Source organism: Malus domestica, chromosome 14, assembly GCF_042453785.1.
Source record: "Malus domestica chromosome 14, GDT2T_hap1".
Classification (NCBI taxonomy): domain Eukaryota; kingdom Viridiplantae; phylum Streptophyta; class Magnoliopsida; order Rosales; family Rosaceae; genus Malus; species Malus domestica.
The window spans coordinates 29,320,323-29,342,629 of NC_091674.1; the positions used below are offsets into that span (position 1 = coordinate 29,320,323).

Genomic DNA, 22,307 nt, shown 5'->3' on the forward strand with positions numbered 1-22,307 from the left:
TGTGGTTTTTCGTTAAAGTGAACAGTACCGGAAGCTTTTCGTTAAAGTTCCCTAAATATTTTTGGTCCCGCTTTGGACGGATAAGGGTCCTTCCAATCATATGCGTTAATTATACATTATAACATTATGCGGTTAAAAGTTATTATAAATTGTTTTATTAAAAATTAAATATAAATAATATCTGACGAAAAATAATTGTACAATATACGATAAAAAAGAATCATGAGAGGTTCCTCATTCGCTTTGGACAACCGACAACGGTGCGTGCATGCGATGCAACCTACCACCCGGGTTTTTTTTTCACTAGTTTGGACTTTGGGGCCCAAACCCACAAGAAAAAAGTTGTTGTTCATATATGGGCCACAAGGCCCACAACAACACAATGGAACAAGGGTAAAGTGGTAGTTAAATGTAGAAAACGATAAACTTCAGTTGCTATTTCGAGAGAGACTTACATGAGACGAAGTATAAGCCCATCTATTTTAGAAATTTTATAATATAATTGTAACATAAACATGTAGTGCTACTAACTCACGTATTAAACAGTTTAAGTGAATGACATGATTGATACTTTATTAACCTAAGAGTGTACTAATAATAAAAACTTCATGTTAAGTTTATGACATATCATTGATTGATACGTATTATGAGACAACAAAGTTAAGAAGGAAAGATTTTTCAATGTGCCAAGAACACAGCCCGCTACACCAAATGTCATAATAGATTCATGTTAGTGGTTGAAATATTTTTCAAGTATTCTAACACATATTATGAAGTTGGTAAGCCGAACAATGTTCCCAACACAATTCCAGAAGGAAACAAAAAAAAAAAAAAAATCCCAAACTCTCAAATGCATAAGCTGTAAAGTGGCGGACTCGTAATTCATCAAGACGAAACATACAAGCTTTGGCTGAGTTCACAACTATCAGAAAAATGTGACTTCTAAACGATGGAGCCTGACAAAATAATTTGAGTTCGACTACTTGAGAAAGGTGCAAGCAAGAAACAAGAACAGGTACACTACGAGTGAAGTTAGAAGTTCGAGGGTCCAAGTCGGGTGCAAGAGCATTGATGGAATATTCGGGACCAAGACCGAACCGCATACCCAACCAGTGACAAGAGCTCCAAGTCTGCAACAGGGGCAATGTGTAAGTAACGAGAAGAGTGAGGGAAGAAGGCAGACAACTATGGCCACTGTCCAAACTTACCCGAAAATGGAAGCTCTGGCCAAGCTCTTTGTCTTCTCGTTGAGGAAATAGATGCAAGCTGCCAAGGAGACCGCCACCTGTAGTAACAAATATTTCGATTATTTCCAAATTCCAGAAAGGGGCACCAACATTGCAATCTATTTTCTGCGTGCTTAAATGCAAATTATAGTGTTTTAATCAAGATCAACAACGAGGAAGGGTGCATTTATCTAGGATGATGGAGAAGCACAGAAGGATGGGGGAGGATATATCTTATGGAAGAAAGACGACTTAAAGATCCCAATGTTGGATTCAGCAAAAGAAGGTAGGCATTTGCTCTGTACGTCGAGAAATGTCTAAAAGTCTAATTGTGTCAGCAAGGCATGCTTCACAAAGAGACTGATGCAATGCCACTACCATATTTCTATTCCAAACCGTTTGTGCTCATCATATGACGAGAGCAACTCAATCAAATATATCATCCACATTGTGAACAAACGAAGATGTCTCATGAACGGCTTAAAGGATATCTAAGAACAGCACACCAAAAAAACAATGTCTAACTAAGTAACTGAGAGAGTAAACCTCCTCCTCAAACTTGCACAAATCCGTCACAAATAAAACAAGTTTCAAATCAATGCTTCCAATAAAGGATGCACTAAGGACAAGCTGATATTAGCCTACGCATTCAATTACCATGACTGAAGGTTTCACTTGGATAAAAGAAAATGATAAAAATGGCAACAGGTATGATTAAAAGATATAAGGCGATTCGAGCCTTGGCAATCAGAACAAACCTGAAATGCAGGTCCACCTTCAGCTGAGTTCATGATACTCCAGCCACCCATGAACGCAAAGAGGAACAATCTTCTAAAAATAACTTCAACAGGTGGAACTTCCACAAAATTGAGCAGGTTCTTAACCCAAGGCGGAGACTCTTCAACTTTCTTTTTCAACTTGCTCTTCAAATTAATTTTTGTTTTCTTCCTCTGCTGGAAGCTGGTCATCAAGATTTTCTCAAAAGCAGCTTCAATTGATTCTTCACTTCTTTCATGTCCAGCATACTGTTGTAAGAGAAAATTGCGTGATCCCCAAATTTCTTCCTCAGACGCATCATAGGTCACACCAAGACGTTTATACGGATCCCAAACACTGATTCTAGGGAATTTTGGAGCATTACCTACAGAGGCAATAAAAATGCGAAATGAGCAAAGGTCAGCCGTCTACTTATCCAGGCAGAACTCTCAAGTCAGATATATTAAACCACTAAGTACTGGTACTAGTACTACATATCCAACATAAGTTCTAAGTGTCGGGTATAATAAAACAAGATTTATCTGTCATGCAAGTGTTTTAATCATTCACCACATAACGCAATTGCTAGAGTAAAATTGGAAATTCCTAAACAAAATGCAACCGATTCACCCCCCTCTAGGTTAAACTAGTACCCATCCTAGAACCTTCAACAATGGATAGCTGCCATTCACCCGAGGGGCAAAAAAGAGCAGGGTGAGACAACAACTACTTGATTCTCGATGCTCACAAGAACTTCGCTTCGCAATTCCCATCAACTCGATTTCAACTAGCATGAGCAAAAGTTTGTGTCTTTTATCCTTACTACAAAATCTTGTGTCCTAAAATCTAAATTCTGGGTCTGAACAGTGAAATCAGGCAACCAAATAAATAAAAATTCTCCAAATTACAATAAAAAGAGCTAGGGCAGAAATGAATTTTACCTCCATAAGATGTACCAGCAGCAGCACATCTAGGAGCTCGTACAACGGAGCAACAAGTTGGCAGCTTCTTCGAATTTTCGAGAAATTTACTGCAAGAAAACATCCAAATCAATAGATATAATCACAGATATATACATATAAACAGAGAGGAAAGAGGGGGGAGAGAGAGTACAGTTTGTGGCCGAGGAAAGCGGTGGTGAAATTGGGGGAGGAGATGGAGAGGGAGGCCATGGCTTTTTTTCTTGGGGAGGTCTGCGAACTGAGAAAACCCTAATTCGAATGGTGGTTGGACGCCATGGAAATAGGCTCCGAAGCTGCAAGCCAACAGGGGGTTTTGGGGGTGGCTGGGGATGGAAGAGGAGTAACTATATCCGCTGCTGCCTTGTATATTTCAACAGAGTGAGCCGGCCCCAACTACCTTGTGCGACGATGCGCACTGCGCACATTTTCTTTTTGCTTATTTACGTCAGTGCCCCCAAGAATCAATTTTAGTCACTTTGCCCTTGTTTAACTAAAAATGTGTCATTTACACCCAAAAAGCTAGCTTTGTGTCACTTCGTCCTATCTCGTTTTTTTTTTAGTATATCAATATTTTTACAAGAAGAGGAGGGGAGTTCTGCTAAACCACATAATGAGCAGCCTAATTTGGTATCAAATTTGTCATTCACGAGATTCGAATCTAAAACCTTTCACTTTCAAGTGAAAATGAATATCACTAGATCGTAATATTTTATCTTATCTCGTTATCTTCATTAAATTCTGTTAAATCATTGTGGCATTGATATTAATAAGCCTTTTGGTGAGAGGAGTATCTGCTGAGATAAAGATAGAGGGGGCATCATTGGTGTAGATTTAGAGTAGTCGCGGGGGAGCCGGGGGGTGGGGGAGTATCCGGCGGCGGCGGGGATGACATGCAGGAGACTGTACGGGTGAAGATGGGAGCGGTGGGGCCAAAGGAAGTATGATTTTGGAAGCAAAGCGTAATTTTTAAGTACGAAAGTGAAATAAAAAAACTAAAAGTAATAAAGTGTGAATTTCATGATGCAACGAGGGTAGTAAAATAAAAATCAACTGAGAATTACGCTATTTCCATCGACGAAAATGCTCAGATATTAAATTGCAACAGTGCAGTAAAACGATTGTACAACAATGTAGAGCTGAGACAATCTTTGTACATCAAATTTATTTCTTCTTTCTGTTGGTGCAACATGCTTGATATCGAGGGCCGCATGTAATTCAACAGTCTATGGCGCTGCGCGGTTCATATTCCGCTGCGCTACAAAGTCTGGACCGTGACGCGTGGCACCGCCTTTACACGGAGGAGCACCCCATTGTCACAGCTTAGGACCTTGGTCGAGTTGAGCAAACTGCAGCCGCAAAATCCTTCGCATGACCTTATTTGTTGCTGTTCTTGGAAGAGACGGGAGAGGCACAACTTTGGAAACCTGCGCGGCCGAAGGAAAAAGTCAGCAAATTATCCATAAATATACAAATGTAAGGCATGTTGTTGGTTAACTTAGGAGCAGAGGATCGATACCTTGAACAACGGATTTAATTTCTTCTGCACGGCTGAATTGAAGGACATTCTCAACTGATTCAAGTCTGCAGTTGGGTTATCTGAGTTCTTGAATACGACGGCAATTACTAGCTGCTCAGGCCCGCCTCCAGCAAGCGGCACTCCAATCGCAGCTGTCTCGAGAACATTGTTATCAACTGCATTACAGATTCGTTCAATCTCAACCGAACTAACCTGGAAAAAGAAAATGGAGTGCATCAGAGCAAACGTATCGTGATTATAACTAGTGAGTTCATTTCAGGCTAAACTGTGTATACTTGGAACTTTACGTCAGAAGGTTCAGGTCAGAATATTTCATGTGCATGCGTATCCCAAATATTGAATTTCTTTGTGTTTTCTCTCCAAAAGTACCTTGATGCCCCCAATATTCATTGTATCATCTGCACGACCGTGCGCATGATAGTAACCTCTAGATGTCCGTTCAAACACATCTCCATGCCTCCTTAACACCTGCATTTTGCAAAATCAGAGAAATTTTTATTGAGCTTACATGGTATATTGGTATGACAGTGAAGAAGAAATTTGCTCACCTTTCCATTCCAAATTGGCATTCCCTTGAAATAAACGTCATAATGATTAGCATTCAGTAATGTACTAGAAGCTCCAAACATGACGGGATCAAGCGCCAATTCACCAACCCCTGGCTCATTTTGTGGCTGCAATAGAAGATGAAACTTTCTACGATAAGTATGTGAGTACTTGACCATGCAAAAAAGTTGCTGCGACTTGAAAAGTACAGATGCAAAATTTCTTCAAATGTGAGGTATTTTTGGTGCTTACAATAGGAACACCATCATTGCCAAGAATATACAAACTGCAGCCCATAGCTGGTGTGCTAAAAGCAGCCAACGACTGAGCCTGCAACAACGACCCAGTAACAAAACCACCACCAATCTCTGTACCACCACAGTACTCAATGATAGGCTTGTAGTGAGCCCTCCCCATCAGCCATAGGTATTCCTCTACATTTGATGCTTCGCCGGTGGATCCAAAGCAACTATCACATTTCATAGGAAGGAAAGAAAAGAGATTATGGCTTGATCAACACCAATAGCAAAGATCATTACTGATATAAAACATATTTCATTCAAAAATGCAACGCAAGAATCCAGATGTTCAGACTAATATGGTACATACTAAGAAAGACAACTAAAACTTACCGAATGGCAGACCAATCATAGCCGGAAACAGAATTTGTACTTTTCCATGACCGAACAATGCTCGGGATTACACCAAGCATTGTTACTTTGGCATCCTAGCAGATTGCAAGAGTTTTAGTTCTAAGAAAGTATTTACAACTAAAATATCATATAGACAATTAATGAGAATATCTTATCATATATGCGCATTTTCTATCAAGCCAAAATACTTTTAATTTACTGTTCCGAGCATATAACAGAGCTAACTACCTGAACAAACTTGGCAAAGCCGGATCCAAGTGGAGATCCATTATATAAGGCAATGGAAGCTCCATTTAACAATGAAGCATATACCAGCCAAGGGCCCATCATCCACCCAAGATTTGTGGGCCAAGCAACAACGTCACCTATACGGATGTCCATGTGACACCAGGCATCTGCAGCAGCTTTGAAAGGAGTTGCAAGGGTCCATGGAATTGCCTTTGGATCCCCTACATCAAAGTTAAAGCCCAATTAGGACTGTTGCTGGATGTCACATAACCGTTGGCTGATTTGAAAACTTAAATTTATCTAAGACTTGACAAATTTTTCATTCGTGGAAAAGCAACATAGAATTATTGCAGGGCTAAGTTAAATTCAACATTCAAATTACCAGTAGTTCCAGATGAGAAGAGAATATTTGTAAATGCTTCTATGGGTTGTTCTACAGCAGCAAATTCATTGTCTCTGAAGATATGAAAAGGAACAATCCAACATCGGTATCAGAGCCTGCTGATAATTAGATTCTTTCAAGATAATTATGTAATAGGTCAAGTTATTTTAATGCACGCAGACAGCATCGACAAACTTAAAGAGGATCCCATCCGAGACAATAAATCGAAGGAAAACTGGTCCATAAACAAGAATGGAGATGGAACGAAACAACCTAATGTTGCCCATCCAAATGTTATATTGGCTGGTTCACACACAATGGTATGCCAAGATTTTGTAATCAAGTTGAATCATGCAGATTTCATAAAGGAAGAAAAATAGTGCATACTTGAAATCTTTTACTGTTTCTAGAAAATCATGCCAGGAAATGTCACCATCACGCAATTTCGTGCTAGAACTGGAACCTTTGGTAAGAATAACGATTGCCATAGGAGACTCTGCTGCCACAATTTTACTGCACAATTGAAGCTAAATGTGAGACACACTGTCTGGGAAACCAAAGCATGAAACATACTATTTCAACTCATAGCTAGAGTACTTTACCTATACAAGGGCAGACTTTTCTCGCCGCGTTTTATTAGATCCTAACCAAAAGAAAAGAAAAGACAAAGATTAAGAATTTGAGACTCAAGGGACTAGATTTGTAAAAGTCAAGTTTTCCTTGTTCAAGTTGGAAACTAGATCATGAATTGAGACTCAAAGAGCTACCAGTAAAACACGAGAACTGTTTCCAAGTGACTTATATTAATACCAAAAACCAAAAACAAAGAAAATCAAACTACAAACAAAATTGGAAAACAAGGTGGCGATGTTTCATTCAAAACTACCAAGTCCTTTTTATGTTGAAGCAGAAACATAGACATGGAAAAAAAAGGAAAGGAATAAGGACGAAAATATGGTGACTGTACATATATAACCCTAAAGAAACTGAGGCAATATCAAATTCGTTCCGTAACAATCAGAACAAAAATCATCAAGTTAGATGTAAAACCCGAAAATGATTCAGTAATTTCAAGTGGAAGAAACAACAATGGAGCTAGTGTATGACATACATGGTGAATTGAGGCTAGCAAAAAGAGACTTCAACAATCAATGACAGAAACAAATGATATAATTCGATAACAGAGGAAAGCCTTGTTACCTATTTCTCATAGCATCCATGTCAGTACAACAATCTCCCACTAATATCTTGAAATTGAATAGAATACTTTTGTATCCTAACATGAAACTAAGGTATAGACCCACACCCTCCAGTTTACACATCAAGAGGATCGAATAGATTACGGAAAAATGAAAAAGTAACCTGCAATGTTTTTGGTTATCCAGTGAAAAGAAGGACCTGGGTAAATATGGCTTTTGCCTCTGATATTTTAAGCCTTGTTGATATTTCAGGAGGAGCAAAACTATCAGCGATTGATACAACAACACATCCTGCCAGAACAATAGCAAGGTAAATAACTATGGCATTGACATGCATCGGCATATCAATTGCGATTGCAGAGCCTTTCTCCAAACCCAGTGCTTTTAGCGCATGTGCAACTAACCTGCATATTGTAGCACCAAAAATGTGTTAAACAAAACTCTTCCCTTTATAAATGCATAAATACACATATTCCCCTTTGTTGTGTGATAGGTGCAAATAAATAACTAAACATACATTAAATCTCAAAAAGATTTCAACATGAAAAAACTTAGATGATCAAAAGTAGCATACCAAACCTCTGTGCGCAATTCTTTAAGCGTCATCTTATTCAAAGGCAGATCATCATTTCCTTCATCGCGCCATATCACCATGGTATCATTCAAGCTCCTCTTACGATTTACAATCAAGCAATTTTTGGCCGGATTCCCAAACGCTCCAGGAAGCCATTGACCTCCAGGAACTAACAAATGCCCATCTCCAGACAAATTCTCACGTAAAATGCATTGGGGAGGTGTATCAAAGGATGCGTTCATCTCATCTAGTAGTACAGTTTTCCAATAAACCTGTCGAACAAAGACAGGAATCAGATATGTGAAATGAGTACCAAAGCGATAAACATCTCAGCATTCGATAAATACTACCTCAGGGTTTGACACCGAAAATTCCTGAAAATCCGAAAAGCTGGATATGGGATCCCTGTATCTGGAACCCAAGAGCTCTTTTCCCCTCCTCTCAAGTAGCTGGCCAACATTTGTTAGTCCTGCAGTCTCCCTTATCACACAAAAAGAAATGCACTTTCAGAATTTATTATCAAAATCTCAGTGTAAAAACTTCAAAGTTTCCTACTTTAACAACCCTCTAAACTCTAATAGCTTCATTTGTTCACACGCGATTCATCGCCAAGAAAAACTGTGAACAATTTTCCCCAAAACAACGTTTCCAAGGAACCAAACACTCCCCGTAAGAGAAATGGCGCCGCTTTCATTAAAAATTTAAGTGCTTCCTGGAAAAGCACATGAAAGTCAGAGCATTTATAACCCAAAAGCATTTTTTGGGGTCAAATTTAGCGGCTTAGTGCTTTTGTTGCGCTGAAAGTGTTTTTGGCCAAGCACTTCCAAAATGGCCCCGACTTTCCTAATTGTTGTAGAGTTCACAGGCGTTTCGTCACCTAGGAATTACAGAAATCTCTTCCAGGAACTAAACACACCCTTTAAACTTTAAGCTCTTCTGGGAAGCAGTTATGTTCCTAAGAGCTTTTGCAGAAAGTGCTTTGTTTAGAAGATGGCGCAACTTTTACCAAAAGTTGAAGTCTGCTTCCTAGAAAAGCACTTGAAAGTAAGTGCACGTATAACCCATAAGCATTTTAGCTTTTTCTGTGAAATTATTCCACAAGCGTTTGTTGCTCTGAAACAGAAAGTGCTTTTGGCCATTCTAAAACCGCTTCTAAACTATCAGAATTTCCCACTGGTTCGTTTGTTCGTTATGCTCACAGGCGCGTTTCATCACCAAGGAAACACACAAATTTTTCCAGAAAACAACTTTCCCAGGAACCAAACACTCCCTCTAAACTTTGTAAGTAAATAATTTATAACTCCAAGGCTAAAAACCAAATATTAAACTTTTTTTCTGGGTTGGAGAACTAACGGGTCGGGCATCCAGGCGGGCGGGTCGGGTCCGAAGTCCTTGTAGCAGCCGTAGTACAACATCCGGTGGAACGAGAAGGGAAGCTCGGGGCTGAGGACGTGCGCAGTGATATTGCGCCACGTCTCCGGTGTGGCGGCTCCGTAATTAGCGATGATATCAGTCAAACTTCCATGGAGTCTCTTCGCAGCACCCGATTCGATCCCCAGAACTTCGATGTCGGAAATTGTAACGCCGTCCAGGCTCTTATACGCCATCATCTTCCGGCCGCCGTCGCCAATAATTAGTGAGAGAGAGAAATGAGAGCTAAGCTGGTGAGCTGGGTAGGTTGGAGGGGTGGGGAGGTGGGGCCCGGTGGGTAGTGGTTGAGGGTGTGGGTGCTTCTACTACGTTGTTTGTTTGTTGGCTCATTTTGGGTATGCGTGTAAGATAAAAGCTTCTACTACGTTGTTGGTTAGTTCATTTCGAGGGAAGATTTTTCAATGTGATCGGTAGACGGAGGTGTGCCTGTGTGAGATAACAGCTTCTACTAGGTTGTTGGTTGGTTCATTTTTCAACTTTTTGGGAGTTTTAACTAAAAGCTCTCATTACTGTTGACTTTTAAAGAAAATGATATTTTTACTCTAAAAAGTCTACTATTTACTTACAATATTTTTTTGTCATTTTTTATTAAAACTCAAATATTTCAAGTCATTTTCATTTTTTTTTTTCAGCTTTTAGATTCAAGTCCAAAAACATAAATGATTTTTAGGAGGGAGTTCAATTATTTAATTGCATATTTTTATTTCTTTTATACTCATTTTATATTTTCTAAAAATATTAAAAATCAATTAAAATCTTCTAATATTATGCATTTTTCAACTCCAAAAAAATCTAATTAATATCTTATAACAAAAAAAAAAACTAATATACTAACATAAATCTATCTTCCAAACATTCTACCTTAACTCAAGTAACAAATATATGAATGTATTTTATACCTGTAAGCAAGATATGAAACCTAATTAAAGGGTAGAAGAAAAAAAAACATAATATACCTACAAACAAGACATTAATCTGTGACAGGTTAATTATAAAAAATAATTTGTTATATAGATACATAAAAATAATTCCTATGATATAGATTGATTATAAAAATTAAAAATATAATTTATAAATAGGGTTTAAAGTAGGAGGAAGAACAAGAAATTACAAAAAAATAAAAAAAAAATAAAAAGAAATAATTAAAGAGATAATTAGGAATAAATTTGATTTTTATAATATATCTTATCATTGAATAGATAATTATTAATAATTAAATAATTAAATTTAAAGAATTAGACTTATTTTAATAAATTGGACTATTTCTACTATCGGTTAAAAAAAGGGGTGTGATATCCACACACTCTTCTAATTTTCAGCCGTCGGATCGGATGAAATAATGAAGATCAACGGACAAAATTAACAAAAGGTGTGTAAGAAGTAAAAATGGGTGTGTGGATAGCACATCCCTAAAAAAATTGGACTTATATCAGGTTTTTTTTTTTTTTTTTTTTTCTCTTCTGTTTGTGCTCTGTCGTTTCATGGGGAATCTTGTGCGTTTTATGCATGAAGTTGTTCTCTGCTGCAGTGTTCGATGTTCCCTTGGTCACGTCGTGCATGCAGCTTATCTGGTTTTATAGTTTGATATAATTAAAGTAGGAAAATGATAAACACACACCTTTTATAGCTTCCTACACACCCCTGGCTAATCATGTCCGTTGTTTTCATTTGATTTATTCAATCCGATGGCCTGGAACAAAGAGGGGTGTGGGAAAAGCTATAAAAGGTGTGTGAAAATCAGCTCCCTTAAAGTAATGGTTCCTGAATTTTAATTCAATTAGAGTAATGGTGTTTCAATTTTAGCTTAATTGAAGCAATAGTCCATGAACCAAAAATTCGTGAGCATTGGCCCCTAAACTTGAAATTTGTGAGCTTTGGTCCTGAACTTGTTATAATATGTGACAATGATCATTTTAACCAACTCCATTAGACTTTTCATTCATTTTTGACCCATTTAAACTCTATTTTTTGTGGAATTTCTACCGGTGTTACTCAAAATGTCATTACTCTCCATTGTGCCAAGTTCAGGAACCAAGACTTCAATTCAGGATCATTGCCCCAATTAATCCAACGTCAGATACCATTACTCTAGTTTTCTCTTATAATTTTATTGATCTTATGACTTACGCACGCGCGGTTAATGGTTCTTGTTGCATGCATGCACGCACGCTGATAAACTGTTTTCTTGGCGCAGTTGAAGTTTTGGTCTGATGAGGAGATGTTTAAAGCATATAAAGGGGCCAAATGCCCACACCATAACCTCAAGGTAGTACAAGTACTCAGTTATTGCCGTCGTACAAATGCTGTTTTACACGTGATGTACAAGCTTCCGACCAGGAAGAACACGAAACAATTTACAAGCTACTCAGTCGGATCCAGGAAGAAGCTTTCGCCCGGACTGCGCTGACGTGCTGCTTGTGCCAAAACGTCCAGCCGCTGCTGGGATGATTCTTGATGGCGAAAGGACCTCCGCAAAAGATAAATTGTACGAATCTGCGCCTAAACGGCTCTGTAACCATCCCTTGCTTCCTGAGAACCCATCTGCTACTGTCCAACAGTTCTTGAACCCTAGACTAGTTAGTGCTCTTGCAACTATTTTTCCTGAATCCGAGTACCTGTTTACGAGAAACAAAAAACAAGAACGAAAGCAATGTCATAACTCATAATTTAGCTACTTAATATGACCCAGAGAGCAATATCTATGTCAGGTAGTAGTTTTAAGTGTTGGAGCTTAATACGAAAGAACTCACGAGTCCAGGATCACGATGTTGGAGCCTTTGTTAACTCTCTTGAGGTAAGAAATCTTCAGCGCGGCTATCTCTGCCTCTACTTTCTTCACGTTTCTGACAAGGCCTCGCAATTTGTTTGGTAGTTCTTCCAAACTGGAAAGAAAAAAAATATTTGAGGCAACGAAAGGTTCATAAATGGGATGCAGGAAGGGTACAAATTAGAGGATTGAGGATGCCGGGGAGAAGTTACTCACGGAATGGCAATCATTTTGCTTTTGGCACTTGATGGTAGGCGGGGAATGCCTGCCTTGTCCTTGTCCTTCTCTGGTCGAATATCGATCAAAAGGTAATTCTTTGTTGATACGAGATCAAGGGTTTGAGCAGGAGTAAGCGAACCTGGAGTTAGTACAACACAAAACCATAGAACAATTAGTCCATCCCAACTTCACAATACATGAATTTAGTAAAAGTACCATCCAAACCAAAACTTGTTTTGAATGTGTTGAGTAAGCAAACCTAAATTTTAAGTACTCGAATTTGAAATTGATCGATATGGTGCGTAAATGCAGTTATACGTGCTATTTCAAGCAGAAGACGCCATTGTTTATTCTTGTTTCGAATATGTTTACTGTTATACAGACATGAAGCAATTCCATTTCGTAATAAGCTTGTATACCTTGGTAACCACGGAGGCTAAAAGATAGAGCAGACCAGACAGGAGGAAGAAGGAGGTACGCGAGGAATAAAGCTCCAGCAGTTCCGGCAATCACAATAGGATCTGCAGATGAGATGGTCTTGATAGTTGACGAAGCAATGGGCTTGGCCTCTTCGATTGCTTTGGTGGTCTCCCCTGCTACATCAGCTACCGTCTGAGACCAAATCGATCTTTCAGGTAGTGTCTTTAATTTAAGTAAACGGAGTGCTTGTACACTAGTCAAACCTTACAATCATCCATTTCCCAATAAGCAATGGATTTTACAGTGTCAATTTGTTCACTTAAAAGTATATGGAAGCGTTTTAATGCTCTACTAGAGATGAAGACTGTTGCATAGTGAACCGCTTCCGACTACATTATATTGATGAGAATGTTTCCTGACATAGTGAACCTAAAACAACTACATTTAGCGGTGTTTGTATCTCAGTTGGTTAAGAACTTAGAGAGCATTCTCCCTTGCACCCGAGGTCCGAGTTCAAAATGAAAACTGCATTGCTCATAGATATCCAAAAGTCAGGTACTCAGAAATTAGATCTCAATTCGAAGTTCGAACCACACTAACCACTTATCTGAAAAATTAAGTTAATCAGCAAACCCCTTGTGATTGCATATGGAGTGATGCTCTAATATCAAGCAATTCATTGGGCTTTTCACTAATTTTTCGGCAGATCATTGCAAATGGAAATTAAGTTGTTAAAGAATAAACCTTTGCAGCACTGAGAACAGGCTGTGTGTCAACCCCAGCGCCTTGGATTGCTTCTTGAGCAATCTTCGAAACCTCGGAAATCGCCGGAGAAGCAATCTTCAGCGCCTGCTCTCCGGCCTGTTTCGCAATAGGCAAAGCCACATCAATGCCGGGCTTCACTGCATTCAGAACAGCTTCCAGAACATGTGCCGTGCCGTCGAAAACGGTCGAACCCACTTGCTGTATCTGATCAATCGTCTGCTCCACCTGCCAATTCAAGCAAACAATTGGCGGCAAAAAAACCAGAAAGATCAGAACTTTGAACAATTGGCGGCAAACCCAATTCAAAGAAAACAACTTTATACAATTCTTACTTCAGTGAGTGAAGAGACAATCTGGTCCTTGGAGAGGCTGAAAGCTTTGGCTTCAATGGGGGAGGTGAAGAGGGCTAAAAGGGAGATTGTGGTTGATGTTGGTAGGGAAACAGAGGTGGGTCTAAATTTGGGTGGCTTGAGAGAAAGTTTGGGTGTGGCCGGAGATGGTTGAGGCAGGGAGGGTCTTGGGGTGGCGGAAGCTCTGATGGCCATCTCCACCGCCATCTCTGCCACCTCTCACTCAGTCTGAGTGGCAGAAGTTTGAGTTTATTTTGGATGGATCAGAAGGATTTCTTATGTGGTGAGAAATAAGTGGACAAGATAAGGAACTTTACTTTTTGGCCAGTGATAAAATGGCTTTCTGCCATTGGCTAATGATACCTACGTGGCATTTATTGTAAAGGACCCCACACCAAGCAAATCCTACGTGGCATATTAGTGGTAGTGGGAGATGAATAAGCCAACAGGATCCTTTCCAGATCCTTTTTGGTGAAGATTTTGAAAATTCGTAAATTAAATCATGTTCGTTTGTTTTACATTGTACGGTCAGTTTTTGTCACATACTGTTTATGTTTATTTTAAAATAAAAATATTTAAAATAGTTTTTAACTGCACGATATACGATAAACGGACACGATTCATGAATTCGCAAAATCCTCACAATCAGGATCCAGCGAGAATCCGGACTCATGAATGAGGATCATCTCTTTTTTTTTTTTTTTTTTTTTTTTGAACGAGGAGATCTGATCTCTCAACTCTCAACTAAGTAGTATGGCTTCTCATAAGTTTGCCAATCCACCCTATATCAAATTTGAACAATCTAAATTGTCTATTTTTTAAGTTGCACTTCATACTCATAGATCATCTTTGCAAAAATTGGTCATATCGAAAAACATTTGAATGATCTAATTGTGTTCAAAGAAATTGACGAACAATATGTTCTAATAAATATTGAAATTTCATCCTAACAAGAAAAGGGATAAATGATTTTAGATTGAATTGAATTTTTGCAAAGATGATCTATGAATCGAGACTTACAAAATAGACGTTTCAGATCGTTAAAGTTCGATGTGAAGTAGGTTCCATAATTTCAAAAAGTGGGAATCAACTATATATTCATAGGGAATATGCATATATTGCAGCAACCATTACTTTATTTTTGGTTCCAAACTTCCAACCATACAAAATGAGGGCTAATCTACCATAATAATTCCGAAGATCGGCTTTAGTTTGAGTACTTGACGTTGCAGAACTTGGGCTAGCAATTCATATATTTATGGTGGAGAGTTATATTCCAACTGTGGGAAGAAATACAGAAGGCTGTAAGAAATCTAATTCAAAATCTTGACAGTTAGCATTAAGTTGGTCCCAAAAGAAGTATTTGTTTTAGTTTTTTTAGAGCATCTCCAAAGGAAATATCAAATTTTAAATATCAAAATGATATTTGACGGCTTATGTGACAATTTGACATTTTGTACAATATTTTGCTTCATCCGATATATTAAATAATAATGTCTTTTAGTGAAAAAAAATTATATTTCTGTGGGGTCCAATAATTGAGACAATCAATCAAATACTTGAAAACCATAACAACATTTATCATATATTATATTAATCTATTTAAAAACCATTTAATAAATTTGACATCTATTGTCAAATTTGATAGCAAAAGGCTTTGTCTTCAATTGACTCAGCGCCATGTAAGAAATTGAAGCTCGGTTGAAGAAAGTTTGTTGCCATTTTTACTGTTGTATGTCTACGTGGTAGTTTTAACATCTCCTTTGGAGATGCTCTTAGGTGTGCAAATTTCATAAAACAAGAGTTCCTTGCTCTATTGGAAATGAATGAGAAATCTGAAATCATACAAAGTAACGATAAAAAAGGGATTATGATCAGGGGCAGAACTAGGATTGAGGGATGTTTTCTTGAGTTGTTGCCTGTTGGGATTGTGCGAGGGCTAATTTTGTTAGAGTAGAGCGGGTTAATTTTCGAAAAAAAGGGGCGAACCTCGTGCACCAAAATCTATTTGTCCTAAACCACGTCTTCAAATGAAACAAGGCTTGAGAAAGAGAGAGTGGGGAGAAAATCTACTTTACTGCTAAGTTGTATACATTTATGTATCTATCTTTATCATTACAAGGCTAGTCATGTCTCATGTGATGAGAAAGAAAGACGCATGATTATGTACAACTCATCAGTGACATAGTCAAGAATCGAGGCTAGGAGGGGCTCTAAGCTGTATTAAAGAAATTGGACAAAAAAAAAATATAACTAATGGGAGAAAAATTGAAGGTTCGTTTTTTGTATTGGAATGAAAAAATTATAATCAAAAGAGTGTGACGGAGTCACGAAAAAGAATTAACATTGAGATAGTTATATCAAGCATCGAACTTCTTTATAAGCTCTTACATTGAAGTTGAACAAAAAATTAATAATCATGGCTCAAAATTGTAGCTGTGCAATTTTCCTTCAAGATAAATTCTTCATCTATTCCATATACGCATGTTGTCACTGTAGACAACATTGTGTCATGCAAAATTGTGAACTAAGGAAGGATAGTTGATATGTATAAGGTTTTGGTTTCATAACAATACTACTGTAAAACCCATTTTTTTGGTTTCACTATAGACAACATTGTGTCATGCAAAATGGTGAATTAAATAAGGAAGGATAGTTTATATATGTAAGGTTTTGGTTTCATATAACAATATTACTGTAAAACACATTATTTTAGTCATTCAGAATAAACATAATAAAACTAGTTGAGAGAAAAAACACATAAGTCGATAACTTTAGAGTATCCACCAAAAGCACACAAACAGAAGCTACAAAGCAAAAAACTTCAAGATAGGCCGAGACCTCTTTTCATCCTCAAGTGGCTCCGCCACTCCAACTCGTGACAACTAAAATTCCATCTGAGAGAGAATATAAACATATATTATATACGTAAAACCGGATGAAACCTAAAAATTCTGTCTAAGAGTAAGAAAGTACATTAAGAATCCATCAATAAAGTTGAAGATTTGGATTATTTTTCAGAAGACAAGAATTCCCCACAGGGATTCAAAATTTGAATAGAAAGTAAAACTTGTTCTGCGAAAAGTGCCAGAGTTTCAGTATTTTTAATTTCAAGTATATTGGCTTTTGAGGTGTGTTTTTTGTTTCCTGGTAATTGGATGTATACCGACTTGAAGTATTCCCTAATTGGGGTTGACAGTGAGCTTAATTATATACTAATCACGATTATCATAGCATGCATCTGTCGACACCTCATTGGTTTGGACATTTCTGCACTACTCGAGCCAAATATTCCCTCCCAGATCGTCATCCTGGCAGGATGTTAAACTACTAATCTAACCCTAAGATTTGCATGTTGTATGGATTTGGATCCATGTCAATTAATGTGTGCACCTGTACCATCCATGTGGGAGACGTCCAAATCATCTTCAACCTTTTCTGCTCTGCAACCAAACCCTGGGAATCATGCTAGCTGCGTATGGTGGCCGGTACAATTCCAGCACACATCACGTGATGTTACTAATTTATATTGCTTGAAAGTCACACTAAAGAATTTCTCCTATTGACGTTGAAGTTGATTGACTTATACAAGATAAATTTCAATTACAAAATAAATGTTTATAACCAAAATTTTAGATTTCTTCTTCACTCCAAATATGACAATACTGATGCTAATTATTCACCTCAAAAACTCAAGAACTGAATTTAATGATTTGGAATTAAGCTTGCTTGCACCTATAGTCATTAGAAAAGAGAGAAAAAAAAGAGACTTTATTTATACTAACTTAAATAATCTGGTCAAGTAAGTACGATATAGGATGATTAGAAGAAAACAACATTAATGCTTATCAACTCTTCTCTTGACGTTTTCTAAAGTAAATGATTAACATTAATCATATTAATTACATAATTAGTGTAACTCTTGACAACTGTTAATGTTAGTGAAAAAGAATTAAACTACTGAGAAAAAGCCCTTTAGCTATCGTGCAATAACAATCGGGATCCTAAACTTCAATTGTTTTCGAATGTGATTGAGAGTTTTGAGGAGCTTATTTGTGAAGAACCTTATTCATTTTTTTTCTTCTCTCTCCTTAATAAATAGGAACCTGCAATTATTTTTGGGAGTCTGCATTCCCTGATTAATTAATACCTTAACATATGTTGATATATACTTTGTAAACAAACAAACCCTAGATGAGACAATCAACATGCCATGATCCCTGTAATCATTCTTACAGTACTCAACATATTTACTATAATAACGCATAATTACATATGTCTTCTCTTTCATCCAAAGCCTAAAGCTATAACCCCAACCCTTGTGATCTCCAACTCTCATGGACTCATCCTCAGTGTCCCAACCTATACAAACACATACTTTCCAAGAAAACAAAAAGAAAAACATGAGAAAAGGTAACAAAAATGGAAAAAGGTTTCTGGGAGTGAGACAAAGACCATCAGGAAGATGGGTGGCTGAAATCAAGGACTCCTCACAGAAGCTGAGGCTGTGGCTAGGGACTTTCGATCAGGCGGAGGAGGCGGCGTTGGCGTACGATAAGGCTGCTAGGCTCCTAAGAGGCAGGAATGCAAAAACCAACTTTCCCTCATGTCACACGTTGAACACACATGAAGAAAACTGCAGCATATTGAGAAAAAATCCAAGGCTTTATCAGTTCCTTCAGCATGCAATCATGAAGAACCATGCAAGATCCTCGTCTCTAAATAGCGCGAAGATTAAACCGTGGGATCGAAACCAAATTAGAGGAATCGATTTTGATATACTTGTCGAAGAAACTATAGTTTGTTCTTCGAGTGGTGCTGCTACTACTTCTGGTCAAGATCATGGTGATCACGATGAGGATAGGAATAAAAAGCTTTGTGCACTTTCATTCGGTAGTTGTAAAGTTTATTCTTCTGTGGTTGTAGCTCCTTCTTTCAGTGCTTCTTCTCAGTGCCAACAGGCGCATGATGAAGAAGAAAAAGGTTATCAAGAGCCCTAATTAATTAGTCTCTTAATTTGTTATATGCAAATTTGGGTGGTTATTTTTGTGACAAATATGTGAAACAAGAAGATAATCAAAGGTAATTCGACTTTGGAAAATGATTAGATTTGTGTGTACGTCTGTATGTGGCTTCTGTTTAACGTGTTCTTCCAGCTTTTACTATCAATATTGAAATATGGAGCCTGGAAAATATAATTTGATAAGAAATTAAAATAGAGGTTTATTAGTAAGATAGTTACTTGCATATACAAGTTGTTAAGAGTCCGTTTGATAACTATTTGAGTTTTAGTTTTTTATTTTAATTTTTGTGTTAGAGATAGAACGGAAATTCATGGATAGAACGGAAATTCATGGAAGAAATGAGAGATATAGATGAGCGAATGACGGATGGTGCATGAGAGAGAGATGTAGAAAGAGAGTGTAAGAAATGTTGCACAAAATGAAGACTAAAAACCAATAACCAAAACTATTTTAAGTTGTCTTCAGTCTTCAGATTTTATTTTCATTTTCTGTTCTTACACCAACCTTCACTTTTAAAACTAAAAACGAACCCTAATTGTTTTCCGAAGTTAGAATTATAAATGACCGGAGGTTTTCAAAACTCATCATTTTAGTCTTCTGAGTTCAAAACCGATCAAAAGGGTTATGAACTTTGAATATATGCAGATGCATGTCTTAATTATGATAATGTATCACAGTGTTGCATTCATTGCTATATGCGAAAAACCTTAGCTTTATTTTAGGAAAACTAATTAAAAGAGCTTAAAAACTTTGAGTTTTAACGATAAAGACAAAATAAAGGGTAAAGTGAATAGTACCAAGATTGACTTTTTAGTGTTAAAATGTGGTTTTTCATTACAGTGAACAGTATCGGGAACTTTTCGTTAAAGTTTCCTTATTTTATAGAGAGAAGATGATGCAATATGCTTGTACGTGTAGTAAAGCAGTCTAACATCTTAGTAGATAAAAGAGTTTTTATCAATGTGAAACTCCTATCTCTTTTAAATTATTGTAATGATTTTGAACTCTTCCTCTTCTTCTAATAATAATAAAAATACAAAAATAAATATGCTTGAAAAAATATAAATTTCTTGATTTCACAATTGTGTACACGTAGCTAAGCCTAGTTAGTTTTAACATCTTACGCGATAAGGACATGTTCGAATCATTAAAGAAAGAACTAGACAACAACAAGAATTATATTCTATTTGGTCAATTTTTTTTAGCCCCCCAACGAAGAAGTTGTAGGTGTGAAGAGAACTTTGTGTAAAATGATTCAAATAATTAGAAGAAAATTTGAATAATTAACTAGCTTTGAGTAGACATTAAACTATAGGAACATGTCACTCAGACAAAGCATGCATGTAGTCATCATTGGTACTAAAAGCCTATAATCAACGATGGATTCAGGATATTTATTTAATTTTTTGAAAGTCCTTGTTAATGTTCTAAAAGACGCTAAGCGTTAGTTAGACGGCGGATTAGGGTCTAGCACCTAGGTGGTTAGGGGGATCTAGTCGGGAGTCTAAGCGGATTTAAGTAAATTTATTATATATTGTATAAATAAGTGACTATTAATTATACTTAAAAACGCATAATTGTATTAGCAAAAATAAATTGCAGAATAAAATGACATATAGATTATAAAGTATTAGAACATATTGAAAACATAAGGAACAAACATATAATGAGTGTTCATCTAAGTATTCAACAAGTCTCTACATTTTATTGACAAAATAATGAAAAAAGAAAATTATTGATTTTCTGTCCAAGTGAGAGTTGCAACTTAGGTGGGTGCCTATGCGGGTTTAGGCAGGCTAGGTGGGTGTCTGACGTGCTAGGCGGACGCCCAAGCGGGCCTAGGCGCACTTTCTTAATTTTCAAACACCTATGGACTCATTGGGGCAGTGACCAGTCGTCTAGCGCCTAGGCGGAGATTTTTAGAACAGTGTTAAATGTTCAAGTTTTTTATATTAAAAGCGCATAAACAAATTTTAGTTTGTTCACGAAGGCGTTTATCGTACACTTGGTGGGTTTGTTGTCATCAGTCGAACCATGTTACACATATGTCAATAGATATTGATGTTTTGCCAAAGCAATCTAATGAGTGTTATCGAGAGCATTTGCCAAGTGTTATCGAGAGCATTTGCCGAGTGTTGTCGACGCAACTTGTCGAGTACTGCTGAGATATGTTTAGCAAATATTACATCAATCATTTGATGACACAAAAAAAAAAACTTGTACCGTATTTTTAAAGGATCCCTGAAAACAATTCACATGCTTGTTTCTCAGCCTTGGATGATCCTAGGACCAACTTGGTCCCAATGTGCATCCGCTCTTACCTATAATATCTTTAAAGTTAGCTCAAATGATGACAATAGAACTCCAACTTATCATAATCACAGCACATAAATTTTTGAAGTCCCTCGGTAAATGGTAGGATATACATCAGAATTATGATACATTTAAAGTTTGATTCCCTTCCACGCTTAGGAATCAAAATGTATTTACCATTTAACCAAATAACATAAGATATACTTTGAACCTTCTGGTCTTAGCTTGAGTCATCATGAAATGAAATCGAAAAGAAAACATATGCGAAAGTTATTGGTGTGTAATTGTAATGGTGTGACGTCCCACTCCCACAATTGAAATGTCCATTTCAATTTTCATGCCCGAATGTGTTTGTTGTTTTTCTTTTCGCGGGTTTAGGCCTCGTCCCCCACACACAACCCTCGGCTTGTATTCTTTTACTTTCGTTTTCATTACTTAATCAATTACGGAGATAGGGAATAGAGGGATCGTTTTATCGGGAAGTTAGTCATTTCTCATCACATTGAGCAAGAATGAAGTATCCTACTTTGTAGTTGATGGCTAACCCTAGGGTTTTGGTTCTTTCTAACCGCCTTGTGCAAATTTAGAGAGTAATGCAACTATTGTAGTCTGACGATCAAGTCTTATGTGTAGTTTGATTCACCTAAGTCATTATCTTCTTTTCAATAATAAAAATTGTGTTCATGGGAATAGCCTAAGATATACGAAACTAGTTGCATATCTGACAAATTGATTCTCTAGTGCATGCAATGATAAATTCTCTCTTGCAATTAAGATATAATACTCATGACTGTAATTTGTTTGATAAAAGTTTATCGCGTTTTGAAAAAGTGAACTACTCTTTCAATACACGACAATAGAGTATCTATCCTACGCAAAAGTCCTCCTTTGTTTTCCTCTATGATGTAAATGACAAATTGGCAAATCCTTATCAGAATGAGCATGCCAAATAATA

General features: G+C 37.2%; 4 protein-coding genes across 4 annotated transcripts; 1 reads left to right on the top strand and 3 right to left on the bottom strand.

The window, feature by feature from the left end:
- Positions 1-855: 855 nt before the first annotated feature.
- LOC103455463 (protein CHAPERONE-LIKE PROTEIN OF POR1, chloroplastic-like) lies at positions 856-3,400 on the bottom strand. The gene is made up of 5 exons (XM_008395051.4): positions 3,096-3,400; positions 2,924-3,012; positions 1,985-2,367; positions 1,209-1,285; positions 856-1,130 (listed from the first exon to the last, which is right to left on the bottom strand). Exons 1-5 carry the CDS (start codon positions 3,152-3,154, stop codon positions 980-982), a joined length of 759 nt encoding a protein of 252 aa, XP_008393273.1. The 5' UTR covers positions 3,155-3,400; the 3' UTR covers positions 856-979.
- Positions 3,401-4,015: 615 nt separating this feature from the next.
- Positions 4,016-9,854, bottom strand: LOC103455464 (hexanoyl-CoA synthase). The gene is made up of 14 exons (XM_008395052.4): positions 9,417-9,854; positions 8,414-8,543; positions 8,064-8,335; positions 7,689-7,893; positions 6,893-6,933; positions 6,678-6,803; positions 6,291-6,364; positions 5,909-6,129; positions 5,660-5,754; positions 5,280-5,496; positions 5,030-5,155; positions 4,851-4,949; positions 4,461-4,673; positions 4,016-4,368 (listed from the first exon to the last, which is right to left on the bottom strand). The coding sequence occupies exons 1-14, from the start codon at positions 9,671-9,673 to the stop codon at positions 4,258-4,260; spliced, it is 2,187 nt and encodes a 728-aa protein (XP_008393274.2). The 5' UTR covers positions 9,674-9,854; the 3' UTR covers positions 4,016-4,257.
- Positions 9,855-11,715: 1,861 nt separating this feature from the next.
- LOC103424576 (calcium sensing receptor, chloroplastic) lies at positions 11,716-14,360 on the bottom strand. The gene is made up of 6 exons (XM_008362669.4): positions 13,998-14,360; positions 13,645-13,890; positions 12,900-13,092; positions 12,478-12,619; positions 12,245-12,376; positions 11,716-12,109 (listed from the first exon to the last, which is right to left on the bottom strand). The coding sequence occupies exons 1-6, from the start codon at positions 14,220-14,222 to the stop codon at positions 11,860-11,862; spliced, it is 1,188 nt and encodes a 395-aa protein (XP_008360891.1). The 5' UTR covers positions 14,223-14,360; the 3' UTR covers positions 11,716-11,859.
- Positions 14,361-18,131: 3,771 nt separating this feature from the next.
- Positions 18,132-19,122, top strand: LOC103455576 (ethylene-responsive transcription factor RAP2-11-like). The gene has a single exon (XM_008395162.4). The coding sequence runs from the start codon at positions 18,353-18,355 to the stop codon at positions 19,013-19,015; it is 663 nt and encodes a 220-aa protein (XP_008393384.3). The 5' UTR covers positions 18,132-18,352; the 3' UTR covers positions 19,016-19,122.
- The last annotated feature ends 3,185 nt before the right edge of the window (positions 19,123-22,307 follow it).